Source organism: Agelaius phoeniceus, chromosome Z (assembly GCF_051311805.1).
Source record: "Agelaius phoeniceus isolate bAgePho1 chromosome Z, bAgePho1.hap1, whole genome shotgun sequence".
In the NCBI taxonomy this organism is placed as follows: Eukaryota; Metazoa; Chordata; class Aves; order Passeriformes; family Icteridae; genus Agelaius; species Agelaius phoeniceus.
In genome coordinates this window covers 53,097,978-53,125,625 of record NC_135303.1, presented here as the reverse complement: position 1 = coordinate 53,125,625, position 27,648 = coordinate 53,097,978, and the positions used below count along the sequence as shown (strand labels likewise).

Sequence of the window (27,648 nt, the reverse complement as noted above, 5' to 3'; positions counted from 1 at the left end):
TAAAAGGATAGGAAAAAGTCTGTATTTGAAAACATTCAATTTCTAAAATTCCAATTAGAAATTGGAAATTAGAAAATTCCAAGACTGATTACATATTGATTGTAACTGTAAGGTCATCAAAGGATACTCCTACCTTTCCATTTCACCTTCTTTAAAAATATCAATGCAGGAAGCTTCAAGAGGTTTCCAAGCACAATAAGGATCCCTTGCTAAAACACAGTCAACACAAGTGGTGTACTTGTCACAAAATGCCAATGGAGACTGCACCACACCAGAATTTGAACCAGCAAAGAGGTATCTTCTGCCCTAAAGAAAACAAAGCACAACAAAAAAACCATCACAGTCAATCATTTGTTCAAACCCAAACAACGTAATTCATGGACCAATTTAAGTGTTATTAAAGAGCAGCATACATACAGCCTTTTTTGTAAAAAGTGGTGCCTCAGTAGAGTAAGCATTTGATTAGTTTTTGTTTCTACAAAGTTGTCTTGGAAATATTGCAGCAATGCTGAAAAGTGCAAAAAGACAACAAAAAAACTGGAACAGGTATGTGGAAAGTAACCATGTCTAACTATGACTTTATCCATTTTCCCAGAAATATTAATGTAATAATCCTTTTGGAGGCAAGGCAAGGCTGCCAAGCTGGCACATGCAAGACAGAGCAGGCAGTAGGGCTGATCTGATAACCCAAAGCAGCCCTACTGCCTTCAGCACTTTAGCCAGCCTGTCTCTGCAGCCACATCAGCATCATCCTTGCAAGAGTCAAACACTTCTTAAGAAAGAACACTGGTGGTACTCAAAGGAAACAGCACTGGCAAGACACCGAGAAGAAGGGGGAAATAATCGCAATGGCTATTGGAACCACTGCTCCCAGGGATCCATCCCAAAGCAGTCTGACTCTGAGCACAGCAGGAAGAGACCACGCTCATCTTTATTATAAAAGGCAGGCACAGCTGCTGTATCTCACTCATCTGCTCTAGAACTCAGGGAAAATGATAGCTAAAGGTACACTGTGACTTTACATACTGTCAGGCAAAGCTCAAGAAAGGGATGTGCTGCAGTGCTCAGAGTAGGAAGTCTACAGTGTTGGAGACTTACAACTTCCTAGGAAAAGCTTCCCATTCTGCTCAAAGATTTCTACAGTGCACCAGGTACTGCTCACTCTCTAGTGTTCTGCTGGATTACACTGCAACAGTACAACACTGCACATGGGTTATAGTGTCTTGGCATGTTTCCCAGCTCATACATCCAAGATTCCAGGGAACATGCAGCAAGCTGAGCAAACCATTTTTAAAAAAATCCAAACACACCTTTCAGTTAAGCAAGAGTTAAGAGAATCTACTGTAGGCTCATCTGACTGCCCACCCTCCACACACTATGGGAAGAACCTAGAGACTACTGAAAAATGCTCTCAGAAAGGACTCTGACTCCAGAGAGGTCTAAAGCCCACCATCAGGGTAATTATTACCCTTCTGTGATTAGTCCACTACTGTGGGATGCCATGACATGTAACATGATACCAGCTCTGCAATGGACTTCAGTAGCCACTGACTGTGGAGGCAGAAACTTGTGTTTTCAGGCTGGGAAGCAGCAGGAATCCCTGCTTGGGTGGTACTGTGACTATACAGTTACCATGACTCTGGCAGCTGACCCAAACTCCCACTCCCCATCACTGAAAAGGACCTCTGGTTTTATGGGAATGTACTGGGCAGCTGAGTATGTCAATGAGTATGTGGCACCTGGACCCAGAGTGAATAAATTTCAATGCCATTATTCCTACAGCAGCCTTCCAAGTGTGTGCTGAAATTGGTACATGATGTGGATTTGTATTAGGCTTAATGCCCATCTCTTTCTCAGCACTTCCCTGAAATAGGCAAATCATAATTAAGCCAGTGCAGGAATGATTCCACAATTAAAAGAACAGATATTAGCATATATATTGGAAGAGCTATCAATCACTATCTTCTGTGACAGGGCAAATTCCAAAACTTCCTGACAAAGCAAGTAGCTTGAACCATTTTTGCAGATAAAGCAAGTATTTTGTGTGTGTGGTATGTACGTATATATATATATATATATATATATATATATATATATATACACACACAAATAATACATATCTGCAAAGATGTATAGGTGAGTTGTCAGTGTGATATATCATACAAAAATAATACAAATATACTTACAGAAAACTAAGCACAGGAATTTTTAATCCTGCTTTCCGTTTGTATAGCAAAAGCATACTCTGTCCTTTCTTTCTATTATAAGCATGAAAGGATAAATAACTATGCAGAACGAGCTTGTAAAAATTATGACATAAAGCTCTGTTCCACTGAGCTGATCATGTTGACATTCAAAATTTTATGAAATATCACACAAAAATAAAAGCTGTTTCAAACTATTCCTAAGTCCCTAAGCTGCAGAGCACTTATGTATGGATCACTAGGTAGCTAGTGAATACTCGTATTACTACTAGATACTTCAAAAGAGGCATTCAATCTTTATGAAACCCAGAAAACCTCACTGATGCTTATGATTCAAGTGACTTTAGGCACAGACAGATATATTCATGGATGTGAGGGTCTGAGCAAGTAGGGGCAGAAACCTAACTCATTAACAAACTACACACAGTGACCATTCTCCTACTATCCCAAAAGCACTCTAGGATTAAACCAAACAACTGATAAACAGTGCAGGACAGCTGCAAGGTTTGGAGTGTGCAGCAGCTCTTGTGCCATGCAGCTGGAGCTGCAGCTGGCACGCCAGTGGGCAGACAGGACCTCACGCGAGGTCCTCACCCACAGCTGCAGCAACGTCACTGCTCTCATGCCACAATCAGCATGCAGGAGCCCACAAGATTTGGGACAGCAGAAGTCAATTAACTACACAATTATGAGTCCCTATGCTTGAAGACTGCTCTCTCTTAGGTCTATTTCTTCAGAACCACACACCACTCCTCTGCTAACCTCAATCCCTGGGATTTTTTCTACACAAATCTGAGGTGGCCACAAGGGGTCGGGTTTTTTACATCCCTGCAAAACTGAAATTAGTTTCTTAAAACACTTCACAGTTTCCTGCTTCTGCACATGGAAACAAGTGAAGACTTGCATACCTGTGCTCCTCCAGCCATTCCCCATGTCTAAATACCACCAGAAGCTTACCACCTACCAAACATATTGAAATGCAGCAGGCAATATGTGATTGCTGCAGCATGATGAGTTACAAATGCAGCCTTTGGCTGGCTCTATGCACAGCATGGTCTCTTGTCACAAGGTCACAAAGTGGTGCAAAAGAAGTTTTGTGACAGAACAAAAGGAGATAAACAGTGCAGGACAGTGCTATGATGCTTATACCACTCACTGTTTTGGACGAAAGCAAGAGAGTTTGGACTGGTTCAAAATTTGGAAAAAGCTGTATTTCTTCAATAATATGCATTCCATTTTCATAGCTGATAGCTTTGTGCAGGGCTCCTCGATCTGAAACAAAAGAGCAATGTGTTTAAGTAAGATCTTTGAAATAAAAAAAAGCAAGAAAAAGTCCTTCACAACTGCTCTAAGTTGTCTCAATAATCTGCTTGTTGTTCAGCAGAACAACTCTGTGTCAAAGGCAATCATTAAACTTGCCATCAGGACTTCTGAGCAGGAAATAACATTTTGGGGCACAGAATGACCAGTTGGTGATTATATTGTGTAGTTTTGCTGAATTCACTGAAGCTTTGCAGATCTTTTCCTGCAATACTTTTTCAAAGCATCCAAGACTGTCCTGTTACTGTGACACCTTACTTTTTTTCTTACACCAGCTGCTGTAAAAGCCCTGTAAATACGGAAATCTCAAGAGTTTTTCTAAGAAAACTTAAGAATCAGTGCATCACCAAAACCAGGTGTTCTGCAGAACTCACCTGTACCGATGAACATAACATCATAGATGGTGCCATTGAGTGCTCTGACTCTGTCAACTACAATCTGTGTATACTTCACATCTCGCTTTACTAGGCGAGGTCTGTCTCCCATTGGGGTCACTGAGTCATCCATTAGAGGATGATCTTTAACAAACTGCAATGTTTTGTCTGGTAAATTCAGAGAACTCATGTAGTTTGATGCTCTGGCTTCATTGTTTATACACTAGAAGAGGGGACAGGGAGAGGGTGAAAAAGAAAAAAGAGAACCAAATTGTATCATTTACTTGTACAAAACAAAAACAATTAACTGCAGTTGCACACATTTTCTTCTCCACATTATTTTGGCCGGTAACCACACCTGTCCACTATACTCATTGTACCAAGGAAGGTCCTCAGACCTCATAGCACTTTGATGTGCTAATCCCTGAGCTTTGGACTAAATTTTTGTTTGGATCTAAAATATATTTTAGGACAATATTCTTTCTGTGCTCTCATGCACCTTCAGTACTTTAACCATCACCTCTTTCAGCACTAGCAACTCTATGCCTGTAAGGAACACAAAGAAGTAAAAAAAGTCTGACGCAGCACTAGGAAAATTTGAGTGTGCAGAGCAGTGCACTAGATAAACAGGCTGATTTTACTGAGACAATGCAATAGTTGCTATACTTCCTTTCATCTGAACAAAAAGTGTATGTGATGTTGCTAGTGTAAACTGAGTTCTATTTCACAATGAGAAAATTATTAACAAAATAATGAAATATAAAACTAGCAAACAACTTAATTTCAAATTAAAAAACCCCAAAACCCCAAGACTTTGATTCCCAGATAAAAAATTCAGAACATATCACTTGAGTATTTTCCTATTAAGTTTTTACAAGAAGTAACCAGGTGAGGGCAAACATTAGTGGGTTACTAGTATGCCCTAGTCTGTTTCCTCCTGAGCATTGAAAAAGTCATGAGATCCAAGACTACAGAAACTTACCGCACCAGGTCGAGGATTCGGAATTTCCCCATTGTATCGCACCCACTTTGTATGGGACTGTTCCACTGTAGCACTCTGCATGTATTTTCCTTTTGAGAAAACCTCTTCTACAGTAGACAGATTGTATGCACACACTGCTGACAACCCCACATTATTCCTATTAATTCAGGAAGAAATTAGGCAAAAAACAAAGCCCAACAAAACATAGGAGTAATTATCATTTTCTTGTAGTAACCAATTGAGATGAAAGGTACTTATCCAGAAAAAGGCTATACCACACTTACAGTTGTGGGGTGAAGACTCCATATATCACTGGTTCCTTCAAAGTCGGAGATTTGAGAATAAAAACATCATTGATAACATTGAAAATTAAATTCTTATCAGGGATGGTACAAATCAGTCTGGCCTTGAGAAACGAAGTCCATTTTTTTTGCAAGGTCCTTAATCCTCCTTGGTCCCTCTTATGGTATTAAAAAAATAAAAAGGTGTTTGTGAGGAGAGCTAGCAGCATTTTTGCACTTAAGAACCACTGCTATATAGCATGCAATTACTAATCCCTGGTGTTTTACAATACTTCATCTACAGCAATATCAATAAATGTTAACATATTCACATACAAAACAGTATGAAAGCCACAGGAAAATTGGTTCAATAAAAATAATGAAAAATTATTTCTATCACACATACAGGGAAGATGAAATATGAGAGAATATGAGAGTTAATGAAGAACTATACTTCAGCGTCACTCAGAAAAATTGAGATGGACAATGCATCATTAGGAAAAAAGTAAAACAAGCATGGAAGTATTATACTGTCCTTTAAGAGAAATACATAATACTGCTATTGTTTGGTGACATCAAAACTCATTTAAATTCTAATGCTGCAATATGCTTTAAGACTTGCCTGACACTGATCATTTCATTAGAAGAAATCCAGCAATGGTTTAATCCTGCTAGAAGTTACCACCTTTATTAAGGATTTGCAGGTACCAAGGCTTAAGTTGAGATATATTGACTAGAAATGTATTTCAAAATATTTGATAATTGAGCTGTAGAATTGATATTTCCCTTATAAAAGGGCATATTGAAACAGTATTAATATTTCCATTCATTATCTAATTGTGTAAGCAATGTATTAAAGGCAATCTGCAAAATTTATTAAGTATACATGCTTACAATTAAGTATAAATGCTTATAGATTTGCGATCTGTCACTGATTTCTATTTTAAACAACAATCTGAAATATATAACAATATAATAAATGAAGCTCTCATATTCCACAATACTCCTCTTTTAAAGTGTGCACAAGCTGTCAGTGGGCAGAATGCCATAATAGCAAGCCCCATCTAAACCTGCCTCCAAGCTCCTTGTTTAATGTAAATCTCAAGGGCATTAACTTGTTATTGATGTTTTGACTTCCCTGTTTAAATACAGAACAGTAAAGTCAAAATAAAACTTTAAACCTCATGAAAATGAAACAGCCAAATAAATTTCCTGCTGGAAAAAAAGGAAATTGATACATTCCACTGAAAAAGTTTTTGTTAAATAAACATTTTCTACTGAAAAAACCTCCATGAGCAAGACTTTTAACCAGCACTCCTGAGGATGCACTTGAATCAGCTTAACACATTGAGGTTTAAGCACAGCAAGTGTGACAGAATCAGGCTGCTGGTGACCATCTCCCTTCAGGCTCTGGCAGCTGTAGCAGCTTCACAGAAGTCCCATCTGCTACACCACAGTCAAGAACTATTTTGCTGTGGACATGGCTACAGTTGTGTTTGGATACCAGCTACTTCAAAGTCACTTGACACACACCCTATCTGCTCAGCTCCAACCAAAGTCACTTCTTCAGAGAGAGATGTACTAGTTTAAAAAAAATTAACAATGAAAACTGAAGCAACACTTTTTCTGTTGCTGGGTTTTGTCATGGTTGCTTTGTTTTCCCCTAGAGAAGACCAGAACCCCCAGATGTACTGAAATTTCACAACTGTGCAAAACCAAATCAAGTATTTATTTACAAAGCAACCGTTAGGCCTTCTCAGTTCCAACGAACTGACTGGAACAGCTTATTTTTTAAGGTTTACTAAACTCAAACACCTCCATTTACCTGGCAGTAAGTCCAGAATAATGAATGCTTTTTAACATGCATGTGCAAGATTCAATGAGATATAGTAAAAGTAAACAGAACTATCTCCCACCTTGCATACTCTAGCTATTCTTGGAATCATCAATTTTCCAACAAATTCATACTCCACAGACACCTCAGTGAAAAAGAAGTATATCTTGTCATCTTCTCCATCTGTGCTGTTTGGATCTGCTCTTATCACATCAGCAAAAACAAAGTTGGGCTCTACAAATACAAACAGAAGAATATTCTATTATATATGTGACTACTAAACTAACTTGATTCCCTCAAAGACCCTCAGAAGTTGTCTTTCACCCAAACTCCACACTGCATTTACCTCCTCTCCACTCACTGACCTACTTACAGTTTCCTGTACATCATATGAACAGGATTTCTAAAAAAACCCAAATCACAAAAAAACAACCAGAAATAGAAAAAAAAACCAGAACACCATGAAACCTATGTGAAAGCTCTAAGATACTGAGAGATCTCTATGATCTGACAGCTCATTACTTCAGCATTCTTCAGTCCACAGTCAAATGTGGTTTCAGATTCTAATGGGCTTGGAGAGGTAACCCTCCCTGGCCTGTCTCTCCTCTATTTCAGCTATTAGCTGAAGCACTAAAATGACAGTGCCATTACAACATGTATTACAAAACTCAGAATCCTGTACTTTTTGGACAATGGTCATTATTTTGTGCCAAAATAATGATTTTGGCACAAAGCCTCAAACCTCTGAGAATTCACAAAATTCAGTGACTTTTCAAATTCAGGAACTTGAAGTGTCAAGAACCATGATCAGCTCAATTTAAGAACCAATTCAAGACCAAAAACATTCAATTCCTTACCATATCATAATTAAGCTGCATTATTGCAAGGAAAACCAAGCAGTTAAGAAATAAACCATTAATGTCAAGTGGAAACATGCATATTCTGAAGCTGTTTTCATCATCAGTGCTGATAAAAATCCTAAAATTTCAAAACAGAAGCTCTTGGTGGCATGCATGAGGGCACATACTCAGTGTATGCCAGTATAACCAAATCTGTCTCTTTGAGACAATTGCTCCTTACCCAGGTAGGACACTCAAACTCTGTACATGTGATATTGAAAAAGTAACTTGTTTGGACCACTTCTTATGCTCACTTACCATTAAGCCAAGGTATTGCATACTCTGTTCTCAGAGGGCTCTGATGAGAGTGACGTGAAATAATAGGTTCACTTCCCAAGAAATTGTACGAAGTCCCGGAATAAAGCTCTTCATCTTCAACACAAAACCAAATATATTAGAACTTATGGACTGGATACCAAAAAGGGTACACAAATGTTTTCTGAGTCTATCTAAGTTTTAACTTCCCACAAGAAAAGGTGAACACGGATTTCCTCTGACTTGCCCTAGACATGTCTTTTATGTTTACATTTCTGTTGATCATTCTCAAGCTAACACTTCCACACTTGGATTTATTATTATTATTGCTCTAACATAAGAACTGACAAAAGTCAACATTTCAACATTGTTTTTGTGGCATTTTAACATTTAACATGAAAACCTACAATTTATCTTAAAACATGCTAATTTACTTAAATGCACCAGAATTCTGGAATTGTTTTCCTCTCTTTCTATGCTACCACTATTCAAACTCGATTTGTACAGATTTAGGCACAAATGCAGGGAGCATATTTTTTTATTCTCATTTCCTGTTTCATATGATGCTGAGCTTCTCTTTTATGGTCTTGGTACATACACATAAAAGCAACAAATTCTGGCTTCCCCAGATTAAGATTTGGTGGTGTGTTTCCATGCAGTAAGTACACTTGCATTAACATCTCACTTCCCTATTCTGCAGCATAACAATACTGCCTTTTTGTTTACTGAAATTTCAGTAATTGATACTAAAAGGGCAGTCTAAGTACATTTAGATTATCTGGATTAAATATGTTTAACATCTAGCAATACAGTTTGAAATTTGGTATTTTAGAAATTGCTTCCAAAACAACCTAGTTTGAAGTTCTCCTTTTAAGAAACATGCTTAGGTTGACTACGTAAGTATTTTAACATCTATACAGATACACAATACAAAAAATATGGATGCAAGCCACAATTTTGATAATGACAGACTGGAGGGTGACAGTGGAAAAGATAGAACATTTTTAAACATAAGAATGAGGAATGTGAAGTCTGAACTTACCAACCATAACAGATGTGTAGCTTTGAGCAGGATCAAATGGACATCTGCCCTTACCATCTTCACTTTTACCTCCAAGTTCAAATGAAATTAAATTCTGTTGAAAACCACAAAACAGCTATTAGAACTTTTTTCTTTCAGCCACTCAACTTGTGCAAAGTTAGCTAAAAACTAAACACTAAATAATGGGCTATGTCATCAACTTCCAGCATCAAAGGCATTCTGTGTAAAATTATAGAAGACATATGTGTTTTCATAAAAACTTATTGAGCCCCAAAGACAGAGAAAAAATGTGATCCTATCATTTGTGAGGGTAGAAGCAGAAAAGAGCAAAAGATGGAAAATTAAATCCAGACAGACTTCAAGAACGAGCACCCAAAAAAGCTAGACAGCAGGAAAGGCAAAGTTAATTGATACATAGAAAAAACCAGCAATTATTCAATTAGCCTGAAAAAAAATGGAGACTCAGAAAATCAAAAAGGATTTCTGAGGTGGATTAAGCAATTTTGGAGATGATGGGAAATTTCTAAGATAGGGCATAATCCAATTAGGCTTTAAAAAGCAACAGAATACTTTTGCTGCTACTTTATAAATCCCTTACAAACCAAAGAATGGGGATCAGAAAGCTGAAAGGTAGCCACAGTACTTGGGAAGTAATCAGTATGAAATGAAATGTATGTATGTAATGAATGTACAATGTAAGGAAATGTACTATGTAATGAAAGCACTGGAAGCTAAAGGCACAAAGAATTACAAGATTTCTCAATTTTTGAATTGCTAAGAGCTGCAGTAAGGAAATGATACAAGAGTCAGTGGCAAGAAAAGGGAGTTTTAATTTTGCACCAAGACTTCACTCTGAAGGATTCAGCACTACACATCTTTGGCACAGCCAGGAGCAGAGACAAGCAGAGACAGGAATCTGAGACACTTCAGGGAGATTCAGTAATGAGTGGTAGTTGCAACCACTGTAATTTCAGTTCTAGTAACTAGTTTCATGTTAACACGCAATACATGAAGAAGTATAAAAGCTAAGAAAAAGTAGATCTGCAGTTAGACAAGATAAATCAAGAATTCATTAAGTGCTCTGAAAAAGGAGCAGTATACTCTGCCCCTGCGATGGGACAGTGCAACAAGTGCTCCTAACCTGATAGCCAACAGTGAAGATGCAACTGTTTTGGGAAAGGAGAAAAACTCATTGTTGACCTGAGCTGCTTTTAAGTTACAGCTGTTGCTGGTCAAAACATATGGACATTTCTTACCAGGTAATCACACGTTGGCTGAAATGCATTAGTTCCACACACGTAGAGGAAAGTATCATTCAGCTGTTGCAAGACACGCACATAATTACGACATTCTGTCTGTAATAGAGGATGAGGAAAGGACTAGTCTGATAAACCATAGCTGCCACATTCCAACATACACAAACAACATTGTCCATTGCTGCTGCTTATGCCACATCACACTGGCAAGCCCAGGTGACACATGGGTGACACTGGGACACCATCTCCCTAGAATCTTCAGGAGCTCTAATCAATCCTGCAAGCAGCTGGTTTCCTACAGCCAGGAGTATGCAGCTGCCTCAGTGTCCTAGCAAGACAGCATGCTCAGTACGGTCCATCCCAAGCTGTTTTATGGAAGGAAAAGCTCCAAAGTCCATGGAAACAACTAGTTAAAGATGCAGTGAGTTTTAGACTTTGTCACCCCTTGTACATCTAGATGAAACAATGACAGCCAAGGTTGTTTGTTAAGCAACCTTAAATTAGCCACAAAGCTTTGTCACGTATAGCGATATCTTTTTCTTTTTTTCCAGTCCTTGAAACTGTCCAAGGATGCTCCATAATATCTTTAGCTCTGAAACAGAACAAGGAGTTTGACCAAAATCCTTAATAAAGGATACAATAAAAATTCATAATAATAATGAAGTAAAAAACCTCTAAACAACCACTTAAAGAGAGATAAAAAAAAATCAGTGTCAATAACACCCCTTAATTCTTGCTGGTATACTGCCATATCCCTCCACTAACTGCTGTTCCATGAACTTCTTAAGCAAGTTTAAGCACTGACCTTACTATTCCTTCTTATGAGACAAATTAGGTATTTCTGTGACTGTATAGGAGAAAAAAGCAGGGGGAAGAGTGTAAAACCAACTTTCTGCCAGATAAGGCCCTTGAACAGCTGTATGAATGCTTTCTTCCAGATAAGGTCCTTGAACAGCCGTATGAATGCTTTCTGCTGGCATTGTACAGTACAGTGCTGATGGGAGGGGGAGAGAACTGCCCATTTAAGTTTAAGAAATAGCAGTAGTGGCTTAATACCTTGACCCTTTTGAACTACTACACTGTGCAAAACACCATAGCTACACCATAAATGGGACTAGTAGAAGGTTAGAAGTGAGGAAAAAGCATGGCTAGCTGCTAAAGTATGAGCTACTAAACTGGGAGCAGGAGAAAATAAAATATATTCAGAGCTCTATCAAAGTACATATTTATGGGGTCTATTATACCCCAGCAATAATTTTTGAGAGGACTTCTGGAGATTCACACACTTGTCTGCTAAACATATGCTCATGCACAAGACAAACTTATATCCCATTTTCATCATGGTTGAGTATTAGTATTATTAATACCAACCACAACTGATCCATAAAATACAAGTATTCTCTGATCCTATTCTGCACAGGTAGACAAGGAGGAAACACACCTTAAATATCTGTCATACCTCATGTTCAAATAATGTACTGAGGGTCATCAGTGGTCAGTCAAGGAAAAGAAGCAGCAAGTCAAAGGGAGACAGCCCACTCCCATCCTGATGAACCACACGAACACAGGATAACTATCAGCCCTGGACACAGCGTTTGGGGGTTTTTAAGAGCGCGAACTAAACAGGCTGCACGTTCAAGGATCACATCCCTCCAAGTGCAGAATAGATCTGCTTTTTGTATTCAGAGGACTTGCAGACTTCTACTTTAAAACCTGTGTTAAAGGCCTGAGCATCAGTCTTTCCCAGCAAATCCTTGCTTTACTGCATCATTAAATGAAGTGGTGTTACACAGACAGAATGGTACGTTCACATACAGTCAACTACCCCAAGCAAACAGGCAAGAGAGGCAAGACGAGCAGGCCAGCCTGTGCCCTGGCATTCATAAGGAATCAGTGGTTCCCAGAAGCACCAGGGGATCCTGCCAAGCTGACAGGAGGTCTGGCTGCTAGGGTGCCCTCTGAGCTGTCTGAGTCACACCACAAGTGGAACACCTGCCAAGCAACACAAAATACGCATACACAAAGCTAGCAAAGAAATAAACTGGCCTAATAAAAACCCCTATGTGCCCTAAAGCAAAGCACACAAAATTAATCATTCACTCAGTAAAATCAAATGCTGTGAAGGAATTATTGCAATAACAAAACACAACAGTTGCTACCAATTACTTCAGTGACAGTAATACTATTTTATCATCTTAATGAAAAAACATTAACATTAAGCATACATTAGGGTGTGTTCAGATTTTCAAACATTCAAATAATATTCAACAAGAAAAGTAATGAACTAAAAAAAAGACTAAGCATGCTGAAATTTCTAACACTCAAGTTAATTTAAAAAATTTAGGTGATGGTTTTGAAATTTTAATTTCAAACAGTTGCAGACTTTCTTCTTTCAATGTCATTCCTCTTGAAGGGAAACGTGCAAGATCTTTCTCAAATTTCAATAAAAGTACATACCTGTTCTGATTTGCCCTTAACTGCACATTTAGTCCTTTTATCTTCTGTGACCTTCCAGTGTAACTAAGTCAAAAAACATGCAACAAAAAAGCACATTGTACTTTAAGTCAATGCAAGGTCTGAAAGTCTTGCAGTAACACACACAAGAAAAGGCAACCCCATCTACAGGAAATGCAAGACATTTTGCAAGTAGCATTCAGAAATGGTTCAAAACCATTTTTTCCCAGGGAGGTGACATTTTGAAATCCATGTGCCTTAATCAGAACTAAACTACCATCTTCCAGGTTCATAATGATGATTCCCCACAAATGGCTAATGAACTTTTCATTAGCATATGCATTAGGGAAATGCAGCTGTAACTGACTTAAGTATTTTTTCAATTTGAAGTACTTCTCTATTTCATTAACACTGGAATAAAAAACACTTGGGGGAAAGGAATCAAAGAAAATTTACTGGACTAATTTGCATTATACTGAGTACAACTTTACAATTATGTTGTATATGCTGGTGAAAGTGCCCACCACCCATGAACATGTTCTTCGGATTAAAAATCATATAAGCAACTTCTAAAGCACCCCAGGTGATAGTCCATGCTGTACCTCTACATGTCAGCCTGTGTTGCTGACGGGATGAAAAGCAGGAGCCTGGGAAGGACCTGGAAGCAATATAACAGTAGCAGACTTCTGCCTGGCCTAATTTACTTTGAGAAACCAGCACAAACATATTCAAAATACTTCTCTGAGTGAGCTGATCAGACCTGTCTGCACCACCACTTGCTGTGCAGACACACCTAAACACCAAACAGAAGATGAGATTGAAAGGACAGGGCCTTCTTTTGCAGCACATTCTGCAGCCTGCTCTGAGTAAGCCCAAGATTTGCCAGTTTCAGATTACTTTTTGACTCAGATTAATAGAAAATGGCCCACTCCTGATATTAAGAAAACATGTAAGAACTACCACTGTGGGTGATACCCACAGTTCTTCTCATCCATCCTTCTCCCAAGCAGAAAATACCCAAGGAGATCTCCAATTACTTGTTGATATCCAGCTTCTCCTTTCTTACTCTTTTTTAGTCTGTAAAATCTTCCAGAAATAATACTGGAGTAGAACATATAGAGCAATTTCTCTTTTAGGCACCTATTTGTCTAAAATGCAATGGTACAGGTATCAGGAAATTAAGTCAAATTTGGAGCACCATTTTTACCTGGAGGATAATGTATTAAAAGGCATACCTCGTGCTGCTTCTCAGCAATATTCACCGCGTTTAAGGCAAAGATCACTTCCCTGGCTCCTACATATAGAACGTTTTTGTCTTCACTTAACAGCAAGGTTGAATAGTTTGACACTTTTGAGTCATTAAAATGTATTAGCTGGACCTCTGTTGAAATGGAAAAAAAATAGCACCTCATGAACAAACAATCACCTAGGGTCAACCTCATGAGTAATTTTTTCTAAGTTGTCTAAACAGCTGTTGGAAAACTTGAAAACAACAAAGGTTAATTCAGACAACCCATGTAAAAGACAAGGGACCCCTCAAGAAGCTTGATTCAGCAGAAACAGCAGCTTCCACCAACATAAAATCACTCATCCCGACTTTCTCATTCAATTTCAAATGCTCAAATATTTCCTTTTGTGGTGATCCCTGTAACTCACTTCTTCATTTTTTTTCCTACTTGCTTTTTCTAAACTTGTATTTTCCACATCCACTATCAGATTGTTCCTCACCTTCTCCTTTCCATATACCAATCTACTGTGGAAAATCAGGCCAGTCACCACATCCCTTTGCAACCATCCTGAACAAATCCAACAAAATATCCTGCACCTTAAGACAACTCTTCAGCATACTGATTAACAGAAGGAAGACACAGAAGCAAATAACAAACCATTTGCAGCTGACTGTGAAGTGAAAACAGAGATTAAATACACAACATACACACAAAATAACAGCATGAGGGAAAAATCAAGATGAATAGAAATAAGACAAGAAAAAGAGGGAGATATGAGAGAAAAGGCAGTGGAATGAGGAAGTGTGTAGAATGGACCAGAATGGCTTGAAGAAAGATGACACAAACTGAGTAATACAAAAGGGTATTTTTTCTGAATGTACAACTGTAATGTAAGAATGACTGAAAGCTTTGTACATGAAGACACAAGATTAATTAAGCATTAATTATTGATTTAATGATACAGATGAAAACAATGTACTATTACTTCCAATTGTAATACTCCAGAAACATTAATTTTAAACTAGATTCTCAAGCATGTGATTTTGAAATCTTTTACTTGGCAGGAAAATTTTCCCAAAATGGATGAACTGGTGGTTAATGCAACTCTGCTGAACTAAGTTCCCTCTCCTATTCAAAGCAGATATCCAACATTTAAATGCAACAATCTTCAGCAGACAGAGAAAGAAATAGCAGGAATTAAAATAAACTCCTTTATTTTGACTAATTTGGATGTGAGTCGGCAGTACCTTACTATACCATTAAATAGCAACTTGCCAAATTTTAAATACAAGATAGAAGCATCAAGGAGTCTAAGCAGAAACTGCAAGCCTTGTGTAGGCTACCCTTTCTGAAAGGCTGTGTCAGCAACTCACAAATTGCTATACTAACCATCAAGAAAAACAGTCATCCCATAATCTCCTTATTCCTACTACATTCTTAATCTCCATCTATCTTTTCCTACAGAATGTCTGCTCAGAATTTAACATCCTTATTTAAGATTGCTTCATTATACAGCCAATGTATTTGTTTGAGTTTGTTCAGTTTTTGTACACTTGGTAAAGTAATCAATTGCTGCTTGCTTACGTTAAAGAAGGACCAAGAGACAAAATCTCTTAAAGTATCTATGCCACATAGGTAATGGGGGATTAGGAGCAGAAAAAGGGGAAAATATATTCATATATTCATAAATAACTACTTACAGGCTTTGCTCTGAAGTTCTTTTCCGACTCAGGCTAAATTATTAAACCAAAAGCTAGGGATCCCCTGATTTCTATTACTCCTCTTTGCACTTATATTTGCAGACTTCTTATTATTGTATTGGGAGATTACAAATACATGCTGCAATTTCAAATGCAAGAAAAGCATTGTTCTGTGAAAGACTTTCATATTGAGACACCATAAAATGCTGTTGAAAGAGGGCCAAATGTTGATTTTTCCTTTGTCTGTTGATTTATTTAATGCTCAAGACAGCTTGGTGTCAAAACAGATTATTAGCCACAGAGGTGCATTTTGCTAATGTATTCCGACTCCAGGTAAAAATAATTTGTTTAAAATGAAATACACCTACTGGGGTTTTCTCTTGAAACAAGTTTCAGTTGCAATATCCTTCAGCTGAGAAAGCCAAATTTGGAATTCCTCCTCTGTTTCAAAAGCTGTTTTCAAAGCTGCTTGAAGGAACCAAAATCAGTTAACCCCAGTGCCTGAATGACTTTTGAATATTCTGATCCGACGAATTTCATAAGGTTAGCAAAGTAGCAACACCTGACCAATTCAGCAAGTTAGCTGAAAGAACCTAACACCTCAGGGAGCTTCAAATCCCACAGAAACCCTGAGGATGTGGCAATGTCCCATGTTACAATATTTAAATTTCTGCTCTTACCTTTGTGTTCCCAAGTGATCCTTGGCACTGGGCCAAATGCTATTGCCACTTCTAGCAACAAACCCCAAACAGCATAAAAAGCACACAGAGCCATCTTCAGTGCTCTTCGGGGTTCACTGGATAACTGCAGCAGGTAGCGTTTCTTTGGCAGATGAAATGGAGACCCCAGGGAGTATTAGAGACCAGGCATTTCAGCTCTTGAGAGCAACACAACAAGGGAGGCTGGAACAACTGTACAAGTACGTGCTTTTCAGCAGATCACTTCAAGAGAACGCACATTTTCCAGGATGCTGCATACAGAGACTGCCCACATGCTCCACAGGCTGCAGAGCTGCTGAGAAGTGTGATTAAGTGCATTCTTCTGTTTCACCAGAGAAATAAATGATGCTGTGGAGAGAGGAGGGAAGCAAGAAATAGAAGAGAAAGCAAACTAAATACTGCCAAAAATAGCACTGATGTTGCACTATTTCTACAGCTGTCTGCATATCTTAATTTGGACACAAAATATGTTAATTGGCGAAGATCATTTTCTTAAAAACAAGACACACATTACATGGCAAATGGCAATAATTGAAAGCAATCATTTCAAACTAGAACTTCAAGTGTAAATACTTTGAATTGTCAATTATGCTTAATGCACAAAACTTGATTCTAGTCTATTCTTTCAACAGTGTGTCAAAGAAAATCCCACCTCTCTAACAAACAATAAAGAAAGATAACAAAAACCACTAGTACTCCAGAGCAAAGAACACGAGAAGTAAAGCATTAATACTAAGAATAGTTACACAATCTGCTGTACCTCCCATACTTGGGATCTTGCAGAAGTCTTTTTTTTTAGTGAAGTTTCCTATAATGCCATTAACTCACTCAAGGTGTGTGGTGTGCAAGGGGTAAAAACACAGCTACAGAAATGAAGAGCCAATGCACTCCATACAAAAATTAAGAGAGAAAACACTTCAACAGTGAAAACCATGAAAGTACCATGAAAGTCACTGCGTCTTCAAGTCAACTATTACTCTCAGACCATGAAAGGCCTGTCCTAATAAATAAAACTGTTCACTGCTTTCTACATCATCTTCCAGAAGTCTCCACTCCTTCTGTCTTCCTAGAACCATTCCTAGGTGAAGACTCCAGATGCAGTGAGTGCATTCATAAATTACTTGATCATAAATTACTTGAACAGGTTTTGAGGCCTGTACACTTGGGGTGATGATGAAAAAAACATGCTGTCCTTTGCAGCACAGCACAAGATGCTAGATTTTCACCGTGCCACCACTCCCTGAGACACCGAGGTGACTCTAGTAAAAGACACTACAATATAAGACAACTGTAGTACCTAGAGGTTATCCAGCAGGAGGGCAAGTGAAGGTGTATTGATTTTGCATGGCCTGGTTTTGGTAGCAGGTGGGCTTCATGAGTGGCTCATGGAAGAATCTGCTAAAAGCTTCCACCACATCCAGTAGACCCAACCTGTGGCAGCTCCAAAGAAAGAAGGGCTGTTGGCCAAGGCTGGCCCAATTACAAATGGTGGTAATGCCTCCGTGATGACATACTTAAGAAGAAATCAAAACACAGTTGGTAGAACAGTTTTAGTGGTGAGCAGAAAAGAGCAGAGTGAGAACATGTGAGAGGAACAGCCCTGCAGACACCAAGGTCAGTGAAGAAGGGCTAGGAAGTGCTCCAGGCACCAGAGCTGGGATTCCCCTGCCACCTGTAGTGCAGCCCATGGTGAAGCAGCTGTGCCCCTGCAGCCCATGGAGGTCTACAGGGATGCTGGGATCCACCCACAGCCCATGGAGGAGCCCCAGGCTGGAGCAGGTGGAGGCTACAGGAAGCTGTGACCCCGTGAGAGAACCGTGGAGAGAGGGGCTCTGCTCCCCTGCTGCAGCAGCCTCTCCTTGAAGAACTGCACCCCCTGGAAGAGTGCCCCACGCTGCAGCAGTTTTGGGAGGACTGTGTGTCCATGGGAGGGACTCACATGGCAGTGGGTCACAGAGAGCTGCTGCTCTTGAGAGGGACTCACATCAGAGAAGTTCATGGAGAACTGTCTCCCGTGGGAGGGACCCCACAGTGCAGCTGGGGAATGACTCCTCCCCCTGAGCAGCAGGATAAACCATGGCTGATGAATTTACCATAATCCCCATTCCCTGTCCTCTTGTACCACTGGGGTAAGGAGGTAGAGTTTGGGAAGGAGAGAGGGGTGTCGTGGAAGTTGTTTTTAAGGGCTTTTTTTACTTCTCATTTACTTCTCATTCTACTCCTGCCCTAATTATGTTAGTAATGTTTTCAATTCTTATCTCTAATTAGAGCCCACTTCACCCATGATGACACTAGATGAGAAATCTCTACCAGTCCTATCTCTACCCATGAACCCTTAAATTTTCTCTCCCCTGTCCAGCTGCTCAGGAGAGTGAGTGAGCAGCAGAGTGGGAGACTGGCATCCAGCCAGCATCAGCCCAGGACAGAAGGTTACAAAATCCTTAGTAACATTGAAAAGGAAGGGACCAGTACCTGAAAAACACAGAGGTAAAAGACTAGGGGAAAGCTGAGCAAGAACATCCCTAAGCACAAGCAAGATTCCTCTGGGAGGACCTGGGTTTAAGCAGGAAAAGGCAAGGAATCTCTAATAAGCGCAGCCAGTGGATCTTAAGTAAACTGGCCAAGGAGAAGATGGGCAACTGCATTCTAAGCGTTTACACCTGCTTTAATAAATGATCACAGGCAAGATTAGAAGATTTAGAAATCTCATTTATTTCTATAAATATCTTCTCTACTAAGAAAAAAATCCACACAAGACTGTAACTTGCTCAGGCTGAACCTGTAACTTCATTTTTTTTCTGTTTTTTTTTGCTCTTGGTAAGCACTTTGGATTAAATCCAACTGTTTGTAGCAGGTCGTATTAATTGTTTTGGGTTTTAATAATGTTTTCAGGTAAGCTTACTAGGCTTTTTTGTGTGTCTTTCATCCTTCCTGTTTATCATCATATATAAGCAATTCCAGGTTTTGCTCTCCAATACATTAGAAAGTGCCCACTCATCTGAGTTATAAGGCATGACATATTCTGAGGGAAGCAAACAGCTTTACAGGTGAGTGTTTAAAAAGGGAACAATAGTTCAATTATTGAGTTTCAGGCAGTTTAGCTATTTTATTTTAAGAGAAACGTAAGGAGGAAAACAGCAGTTTGAACACAGCTAATCCTTTGCTTAATGCTACCTTTTGTTACTGAAAAGACTGCATGTAAAAATCAATTCCCTGTTAACTCTTGATTTTATTTTGTAATTTTTAAATTTATTTTTTATTTATTTTAAAGATACAGCCAGGACACCTTAATGCTATCAGTTATGTACAATACAATACAGCAGAGACAACTCCAGAGAAGACTCCTGAAGTCCTGTAAATTTTTTGGACTTTCAAATAGAATTAGCAAATATAAGCCCTAGTAAAGGAAAATCCTGAGTTTTCTATAGTCACATAACATTTCTAGTCCAGCTTGCCTACCTCAGTAAATGCAAAATGACAACGTGAAGCTTGAAACAAATTACATTATCTTTTGAAGGAAACAAAGGGTCTGGCTGGATCCTTTAATGCCTGCTTTGCTGTGTGGACTGAGAATTGCTTCGGATATAGAAAATGGAAATCTGTGATTTCATTTCAATTGTACAGGATTGCAAGAAAGGTCCTTTTTCACATTAATAAATTTGACTTGTCAGACATTACTTGATCTAGGGCAAAATTTTGCATGTTACAAAATTACTATGGTGAGCACTACCCGCCCAATTGTGCAAGACCTACTTTGTTCTTACTTCTGTAACTTAAATAGAGATGAAAATGCACTCAGAACCTTGTCCTTTAATTTAGCCTTCAATTTAGTTACTCTCCTCTGCCCCTCCCTTCCCTGTGCTGAAAATCATCTGGAGTAAGTCCTTCACTGACATCCACTGAGAGGCCATTCATCATCTAATAGGAACCTCTTTTTACATAACACAAGTCATACAAGAAAGAAAAGTAAAAAAAAAAAAAAAAAAAAAAAAAAAAAAAAAAAAAAAAAAAAAAATTAAAAGGCCTAGACAATGGCCTCATTTCCAGATTAACTCGGTTCCATCAGTGTTCACTAGCTTTGATTAGATCTGAGTGCTTTGAATTTCTGAAAAGTTAGGTCTCCTAATACTTTGAGCATTAGTCCCAAAAAAATAAGCCACAATTGGCTTGGAAACAAGTACACTGAAGAAGTAAAGGAGAAAGAAACCTGAAATATTTGGCTACATAATTAAATTCTGATTAAAATGACCACAGGTCTACTTTTCTGTAGAACTGTTAAAAATTTTCTGAGGTAAATTATCAGTAAATCCGTAATTTAGGGACTCTGATGTTAATTTTGCATCAGCATTGTAATGTGTAATGATGAAATGGAGCAAAATGAGTTTTCTGTGATGCTTGTACTTATGGTGACTAAAAACAGGGCAACTGCAGAAGCAATCAACGCAGCTCCTGTCAGTTTGGCAGATCACAGCTGGAAGCTCAAAGCTGTGAACATTCCCCTTGACATGTAAAATTGTAATGCATGGAAAGAAAAATAGGTAGAAATAACCTTCTGCTCTCTTGAAGTATAGAAATTCAAAGCTGTTAGAAAAATTTCAGGCTGCTTAACTGCTAGTAAGGAATACTAGCACAAGTTTTGAAACCAGGGAGTTGCAGTGGCATATACTGACTGTTACGAAGATCAGAAACCATCTGTCTCTCACATCACCTGTGTCACTGGGCATCAAAGAAGCAGCGCTTTAGTCCACCTTCTGGAAAAATGCAAAATGCTAGTCATGCAGTGTGAGAAGCTGGAAAACCAGTCATGGGAAGGAGACTGTCATCCTTCTCATCCTCCAGGACACAGAGGCAAAGTACACACAAAGCAGTACTTGTGAACATAAAATTTCATCTTTCAGAGATGTCAATTCCCCAACCCTTGCCAGTACCCAGTTTTTTTTCAATAAGTAATGCAACCCAGAGGTGTCTCCTTCCCCAATCAGCATGGTACAGCTGGATCCAAGTGTGTATCATATATTAGCAAATACCACACAAGTTAGCCAGATTCTGGAATTTCAAAGCTAGAAAATGGCCAATTTTGCAACACTCGTTTTGAAATATTTTTTCTTCTGATAAACACTTAGTTGCATTGTGCAACTTCTCAGTTTGGCTCAGTATTACATAAACCGCTAAGTGGATCTAGTTTTATTTTGTATATGAAGGTTAAAACCAGGAGAATTTATTAACACACTAGAAACAGCATCATAGCTGGGACTCTTGTGATTCCCAAGAAATGATCATTACCATCACAGAGGATCCACCAAAGGCGTACTAGCCGTTCTGGCCTAATTCCATCACTCTCTTCATGATTCCCCAGCCATACTAAGTGCCTCTATGATTTTCCTCCCTTTTTGTATTGCACTTTATTCTCCTCCACAGGGTTCTCTCTCCCTGCAATCCTTCATCCACTCTGTACTTACTCTCCCATGTTATCACCCACTTTTCTTCCCCAACACGAGCAATGCATAGCTCCATGACCACGGGTGATGTCAGCACTCCCAGTGAGGCTGACACTCACAGAAGACCACCTTCCTTAAAGGAAGGCCCTTTAAAGTACGTACTTACCTACCTCTCTATAAAATCACTGTCACATCACACATTGTCCAGGGACAGCAGAATGAGGACCTCAGAGTAAAGAACAACTAATTGCAAGACACCCTTCCTTCCCACTTACAAGAGTGAAACAACCATGCCATGGCAGGTTTGCCAGGCAGCCTACCCCACTACTTTTAGATAATTAAAAAAAAAAAGAAGAAAACAAACAACAAAAAACCCGAAAACATTTGCAAAACTTGCAAGGAGTAACTTGTAAGTTACTATGATGAGGGATATGAGGCTCAATATGTGGAGACAGGGAAATTTATGAGTGAATTGCTTCCGCTAGCAGAAAAGGGTGAGTTAAAGTATTCAGCTGTCAGACAGCATAAATTCCAAGTTCTCCCTAAATAACTTTCTTTTGAAGCTTTAACAGAATACAAGCCTGCTTTAACATTTATTGATGCCTATTTTAGAACAGATTCTAAGGCTCCATACTTGAAAAACAAACCAGAGAAATCCAACAATGAGATTTTGCTTAAACCTGTTTTTTTCTTTCTCCATTTTGTTTCCAAAACTGAAAGGAAAAGTTAGCAATATTTGTATTTTAGGTAATTTTAATTACACAGTGAGTCTTGGGACTCTAGCTGCTCAGAGTGACCCCGAGATATGTTAGAAAGTCTCTTTTCCCAGCCTGGCAGTAAAAGAAGGAGTCAGAACTCTTCATTTCTTGGTCTCAAGGTTGTTTATTGTATCTTATCTATAAAATTTTTTTCTCCTGTCCTGCTGAGGTCCTCTCAGCCAGACAGTCAGAGGCACTGTGTCTGCCCCCTCAGAGGTGGTGTTATCTTTTTATACTAAAAACTACATGTACAATACTTACAATTACTTTGCACTACCTATCATCTATGTCAGACAGTGAGCTTCTACTCTAAACCAATCTAAAAGTGCCAACATCACAGCAGAAGATGGAGGCCAAAAAGAAGAAGAAACACTGGACACACCCAGATTCCTCCATCTTGCCCCCTGAACTCCCATGCTAAAAACCCCAAAAAATCTATTTTTCCACCCTGTGATAAATTCACTAACATTCTACTTAAACTTTTGTGGCTCATAATTCTTCATAAAAGGTTGGTAATTGTTTTTTCCAAGGGCTAAATCAAAGCCACAGGGGTCTTGGGCTTTGTGCCAAGGTCTCTCAGCCCCCTGGGCAGGGGCTCGAGTCCTCCAGGGCAGCCAGAGGAGTTTCCTGGGTTCCAACAAGTGAGAAGTGCACAAATTACTTTTGACAGCTGAGTTTTATTTACATTGTTTATGAATTTCAGACCTTAGTTTTCGAAGAAAGGGTGCTTTAGTTCTCACCCTTTTACAAGCCTCAAGCACAGTGCCATTTTTATACAGTCTCATGCAAAACATCATTATTTACAATCTTTTTATTATAAAATACATATGGATTCATCTTCTCCTGAGGTAAGGTACAGCCTCAAACTAGCAGACCAGTAGCCCTTTATGATTAATATACATGTAGAGCATGGGATTATTTGACTTTTGAACTGAAACCAAAATACTTTGTAGTTGCTAGATGATCACAAATTAGATGAATATTCCTAAGACAATTTGGTGTGGTCTTTATCTCTACCACAAAGCCTGCTGGAGGATGTGCACTAGTGGTAAAATATAAATGCTGAGGAAAGAAATTCCCAGTTCTAGGCCACAAATCAGTATTTTCTTTCTGCATGGTAAATATGTCATCAAGCAGTCCTCAGGAAACTAATGCTTGTGCTTAAAAAAGAGAATTTATCTTCAGAGGGACACTGCTAGAGATCCATTACTTTTTCTAAACTCACATTCCTGTTCTTTCACTACTACGTTCTTTTTCTGTGGGCAAAGATTACAGGAAGATAAAGTATTACAGGAAAAAAAATGACAAGACAGATTAAAATTCTTATTTTTAAGGTTATTGTGGATAGATCTCTAGGAATAGGATCCAACTTCAAAGAGCAACAAGAAAGAGCTAACTTGGATGCTGAGTTATCCCAAACACAGAATTCAAGAGCTGCCCTGGGCATGTTCTAAGACCCTTTTCTGCCTGATTGGGTACTCCCAAATATTAAACCTGGGTTGTGACAGTGACAGTGTTGCAGTTAAAACCAAGCAAGATATAAAGTTCCTGAAGTTCATCTTCTCCCACTACTTAAACATATTGTCACAATCAAAAATATCACTGAGTTTCTTTCTCATTTTTTCTTGGGCTCATAGGACTGAATGAGTAATTTGAAGTTATTTGAAGATGCCCCTTGGCAACTAATGGCACATGTGAAAGTACCTGCATGTCTAAATTAACAGGTATGTGTGCCTTAAAAAAAACTATGCTAGGTGTCCAGCAACACTTCAGAGTCAAACATCTCCAAAAACAAGCCCAGTACCCCTTAATACATACAAAACACAACATAGGAAGGTGCAACCACGAAAATGACTTTTTAGTGGTAACAGGTAAAAACAGAGTTTCCTAAGTTTCCTAAGTATTTTGGTCTTGAAGCGAAGGATTGTAATAAATCAAACTTATAATCCAGTCCTGATTTATATTTCTCAGTATGCACTAAGTCCCCATTATTCTTAAAGCACATTTATTTGCTTTGCTAACAAGGACACCTGTAACAGAGTCAGCATGAATCCAACACAGCCCCCCTTGCTGTGGGGATGTACCTCTGGTTTCAATGTACATACCTGCCACCCTTCGGAGCCTCCTGCACACTCCAGAGCTGGGAAGCAGTCAGAAAAACGTCCTTTCTGAAAAGAGGTAAGAAACAGGCTTTGACATCAGTACCACATAATCCTCAAGGGCAAGTTCTCACACGGGAATCATAATAAATCCTCCCTTGAAAGTTTGGCTTTTATTTTCCAGATTTCCAGGGTAAAGCATTCCTGACAAAAACCAGAACTGGTACATTTGCATCCAGTGAGCCAAGATCCTGACGTTGCACTCAACACGAAAAAAATATTAAGCAGACCTGACAAAAAGCAGACATATCAGCCCTTTTAAAACTCAATTTGTTTGTCCTATCCCAAGCTGGCTGATATCTACCCAGCACAAAATTATTCAGTACTTGCACTGCAGTAGCAATTACTGATATTGGTAAGAGTCTGGGACCCCTCACATGCTGGTACGGGATATACTAGAGAGAGGTAAGACACCAGCCAGCCCCACAAACAACTACCTTTACTAAATTCATATAAAGCAGTTCCAACACTTTCCTCCATTATTAAAGAACTGCATTATGCACCAGCTTAGGAAAGTGGCTCTGGATATTGACAATGAAATCCAGCATGCTCATATTTATTTTGCTGTAATCACAGATCAAGAGTGGGCCACTCTGAAGCAATCACAACTTAACACAACAAAGCATTTATCCCAAGACACTTCTACATTACATGCTTCCAATATGCAGACTCATAATACTGTTACATCAGACTGTATTTAGCATATGTATTTCCTAATGTTCATCAAAGCACTTTTAGAAGGCTGAGCCATGTGAAGGCATAGTGTTTTTTAAATGCAGGTCACCGGACGGGCTGGAGCAGATTTCACTATAGTCAATAGTAAAGGGGTTCCCAAAGATGCAAGTGCTAAGATGGTACACCTGACATAAAATCTCCACTGCACTTCTGAAGGCTTCATTCTTGTCCCACAAGATTATAATGACTCAGAAAACGGAAGCCTCAAAATAAACAGGCTAGAGACAATTACAAGAAGCAGCTCAATACTGCAGGTCTGTCTGTAAGGGTGAGCCTATACAAGGTCTTTTCTAGAGATCTTCAACAGTGCATGTTTTGTGGCTACCAGTATAGTAGAGGCATCAAACAGCTATATCAAGCACACTTTTGCTTACAAAACAGTATTTTCAGTGTCTTTTGGGTTATATAAAGAGGGCAAGGTAGTCTAATTCTCCCCACAATCATTTTTGAACAAGATAAACCAGGAAAATCCAGTACACCCATCCATGTTATTACCAGTGGGCTACTTTTCACAAACAGTAGCAGAATGTAACTGACTTACTTTTGATGTAAAAAAAAAACCCCATCCACCTTTCATTCTGTTGAAAACAAACTAGAGCAGGCAAGCTGTAAATCATCTGATCAGTTATGAAGCTCTCCACTAATCGACTTACACCAGATCACCTCTGTGGCTTTACCTACTCAGTATTGAAGTGAATAGGTAAAATTTACAAAAAATTCCTGCTTGCCACAAGAGGCTATCAATCAACACAGTCACTATTGCTACTGGAGTTTTCAGATCCAAGTACGCCTCCCTACAGCTTATGCTCCCAGAGCAAACTATAATAATCTATTTTAGCTTCAGGTACCTTAAGGGAAAAAAAAAATTCTCTTTTGCCTCTCTTGAGAAAGAGCTTCCAGCAGCCTATAGCTTGTACAAGCACTTTCACTGTAACAAAGCAGTTGCATCTAAATGAATAGCTACAGTAAGTGTGAAACTCCTCTGAAAAGCCTAGAAGTAAATCAGCTGACCTGTATACTTTCCTGGCTTACTTTAAACAGCCTGACATGGAGGTTTTCAAGTCTCGGCAAATAGCTCCAGGTTTCTGAACTATATGTGAGGTCACTGGGTACTGAAAGACAGGTGGCAGGTGGCTGGAGGTCAGGCCACCTCTCAAACAGCCTCCGGATCTCCACGGAGATGGAAAGAGGCAGATGAGCTGCTAGGACTTCCAAGCTGTGGCACCTCAGCTCAGGAACTCTGCTCCAAACGCAGTCTATCCCTCCTCCTCAGTGTGGTCCTTGGGAAGGGGCCAGTAACCACCAGTGTTTCCGGCAGAGAAGCCCACAGGCATGGGGCTGGGTGTGGGGGTGGCTGGGCTAAGGTGAAGGGTGGTTTGAAAGTAGGGGCTCATTCTCTCATTCTCCTTTGGTCACAGTGCCACTGCCTGCCTGTCAAGACACCACCTGTAGCCATGCTACACACAAGAAACTACTCCCAGCTTGCTAGAAGCTATGACATAATTAAGCCCTTTAATCCAACTAGAACTTGAGCATGAAATTAAACATCTATGTGAGCACTGCAGGTTGGCAGACATCCTTCAGGTGCTCTTGTTTGACCCAAACCTCACAGGTGATCCTTTACAGCACGTACTGCAGAAGATCCTTAAAACTTACACCCTGTCAGGTTTTAAGAGTACTTAAGTCTAAACTTATGGGGAAAAAACCCCTCTAAACTGTTTCTTCTGGCAATGATTACTTAAGCTTGGGGAGAAAAATTACACCACGAATAGCTCATTATTTTGACAACTGTGACTTAAGTCTTCAAAGATTAAAGAAAACACCTACTGGATTACAAATGAAAGACAGCCTGGAATACATTATGTAGAATAAAGGGATAGTCACCTTAACGAAATTTTTCATAAAAGATCCACAGTACTTCATATATGTGTGTTTGCATACACTTTATTTATTTGAAGGGCTCCTAATCTGTCAAATTCCAAACCACATTAATGTATTACAAGGCACTT

General features: G+C 39.1%; 1 protein-coding gene across 11 annotated transcripts in view; it reads right to left on the bottom strand.

Moving 5' to 3' along the window:
* The window catches only part of SEMA4D (semaphorin 4D), a 106,400-nt gene that overhangs the window by 25,584 nt on the left and 53,168 nt on the right, over positions 1–27,648 (bottom strand). For all 11 annotated transcript variants that reach the window (XR_013179778.1, XR_013179777.1, XM_077171185.1 and 8 more), the window contains exons 2-14: positions 24,851–24,913; positions 16,511–16,897; positions 14,137–14,282; positions 12,905–12,967; positions 10,448–10,546; positions 9,192–9,285; positions 8,153–8,266; positions 7,078–7,229; positions 5,165–5,340; positions 4,881–5,037; positions 3,899–4,121; positions 3,361–3,476; positions 134–306 (exon numbers count right to left, since the gene is read on the bottom strand). Coding sequence is in view for 9 of the 11 variants with exons in the window: in XM_077171185.1 (XP_077027300.1) it covers positions 134–306; positions 3,361–3,476; positions 3,899–4,121; positions 4,881–5,037; positions 5,165–5,340; positions 7,078–7,229; positions 8,153–8,266; positions 9,192–9,285; positions 10,448–10,546; positions 12,905–12,967; positions 14,137–14,282; positions 16,511–16,604 (1,607 nt within the window). In the remaining 2 variants the exon portion in view is untranslated. The remainder of the gene's footprint in view (positions 1–133; positions 307–3,360; positions 3,477–3,898; positions 4,122–4,880; positions 5,038–5,164; positions 5,341–7,077; positions 7,230–8,152; positions 8,267–9,191; positions 9,286–10,447; positions 10,547–12,904; positions 12,968–14,136; positions 14,283–16,510; positions 16,898–24,850; positions 24,914–27,648) is intronic.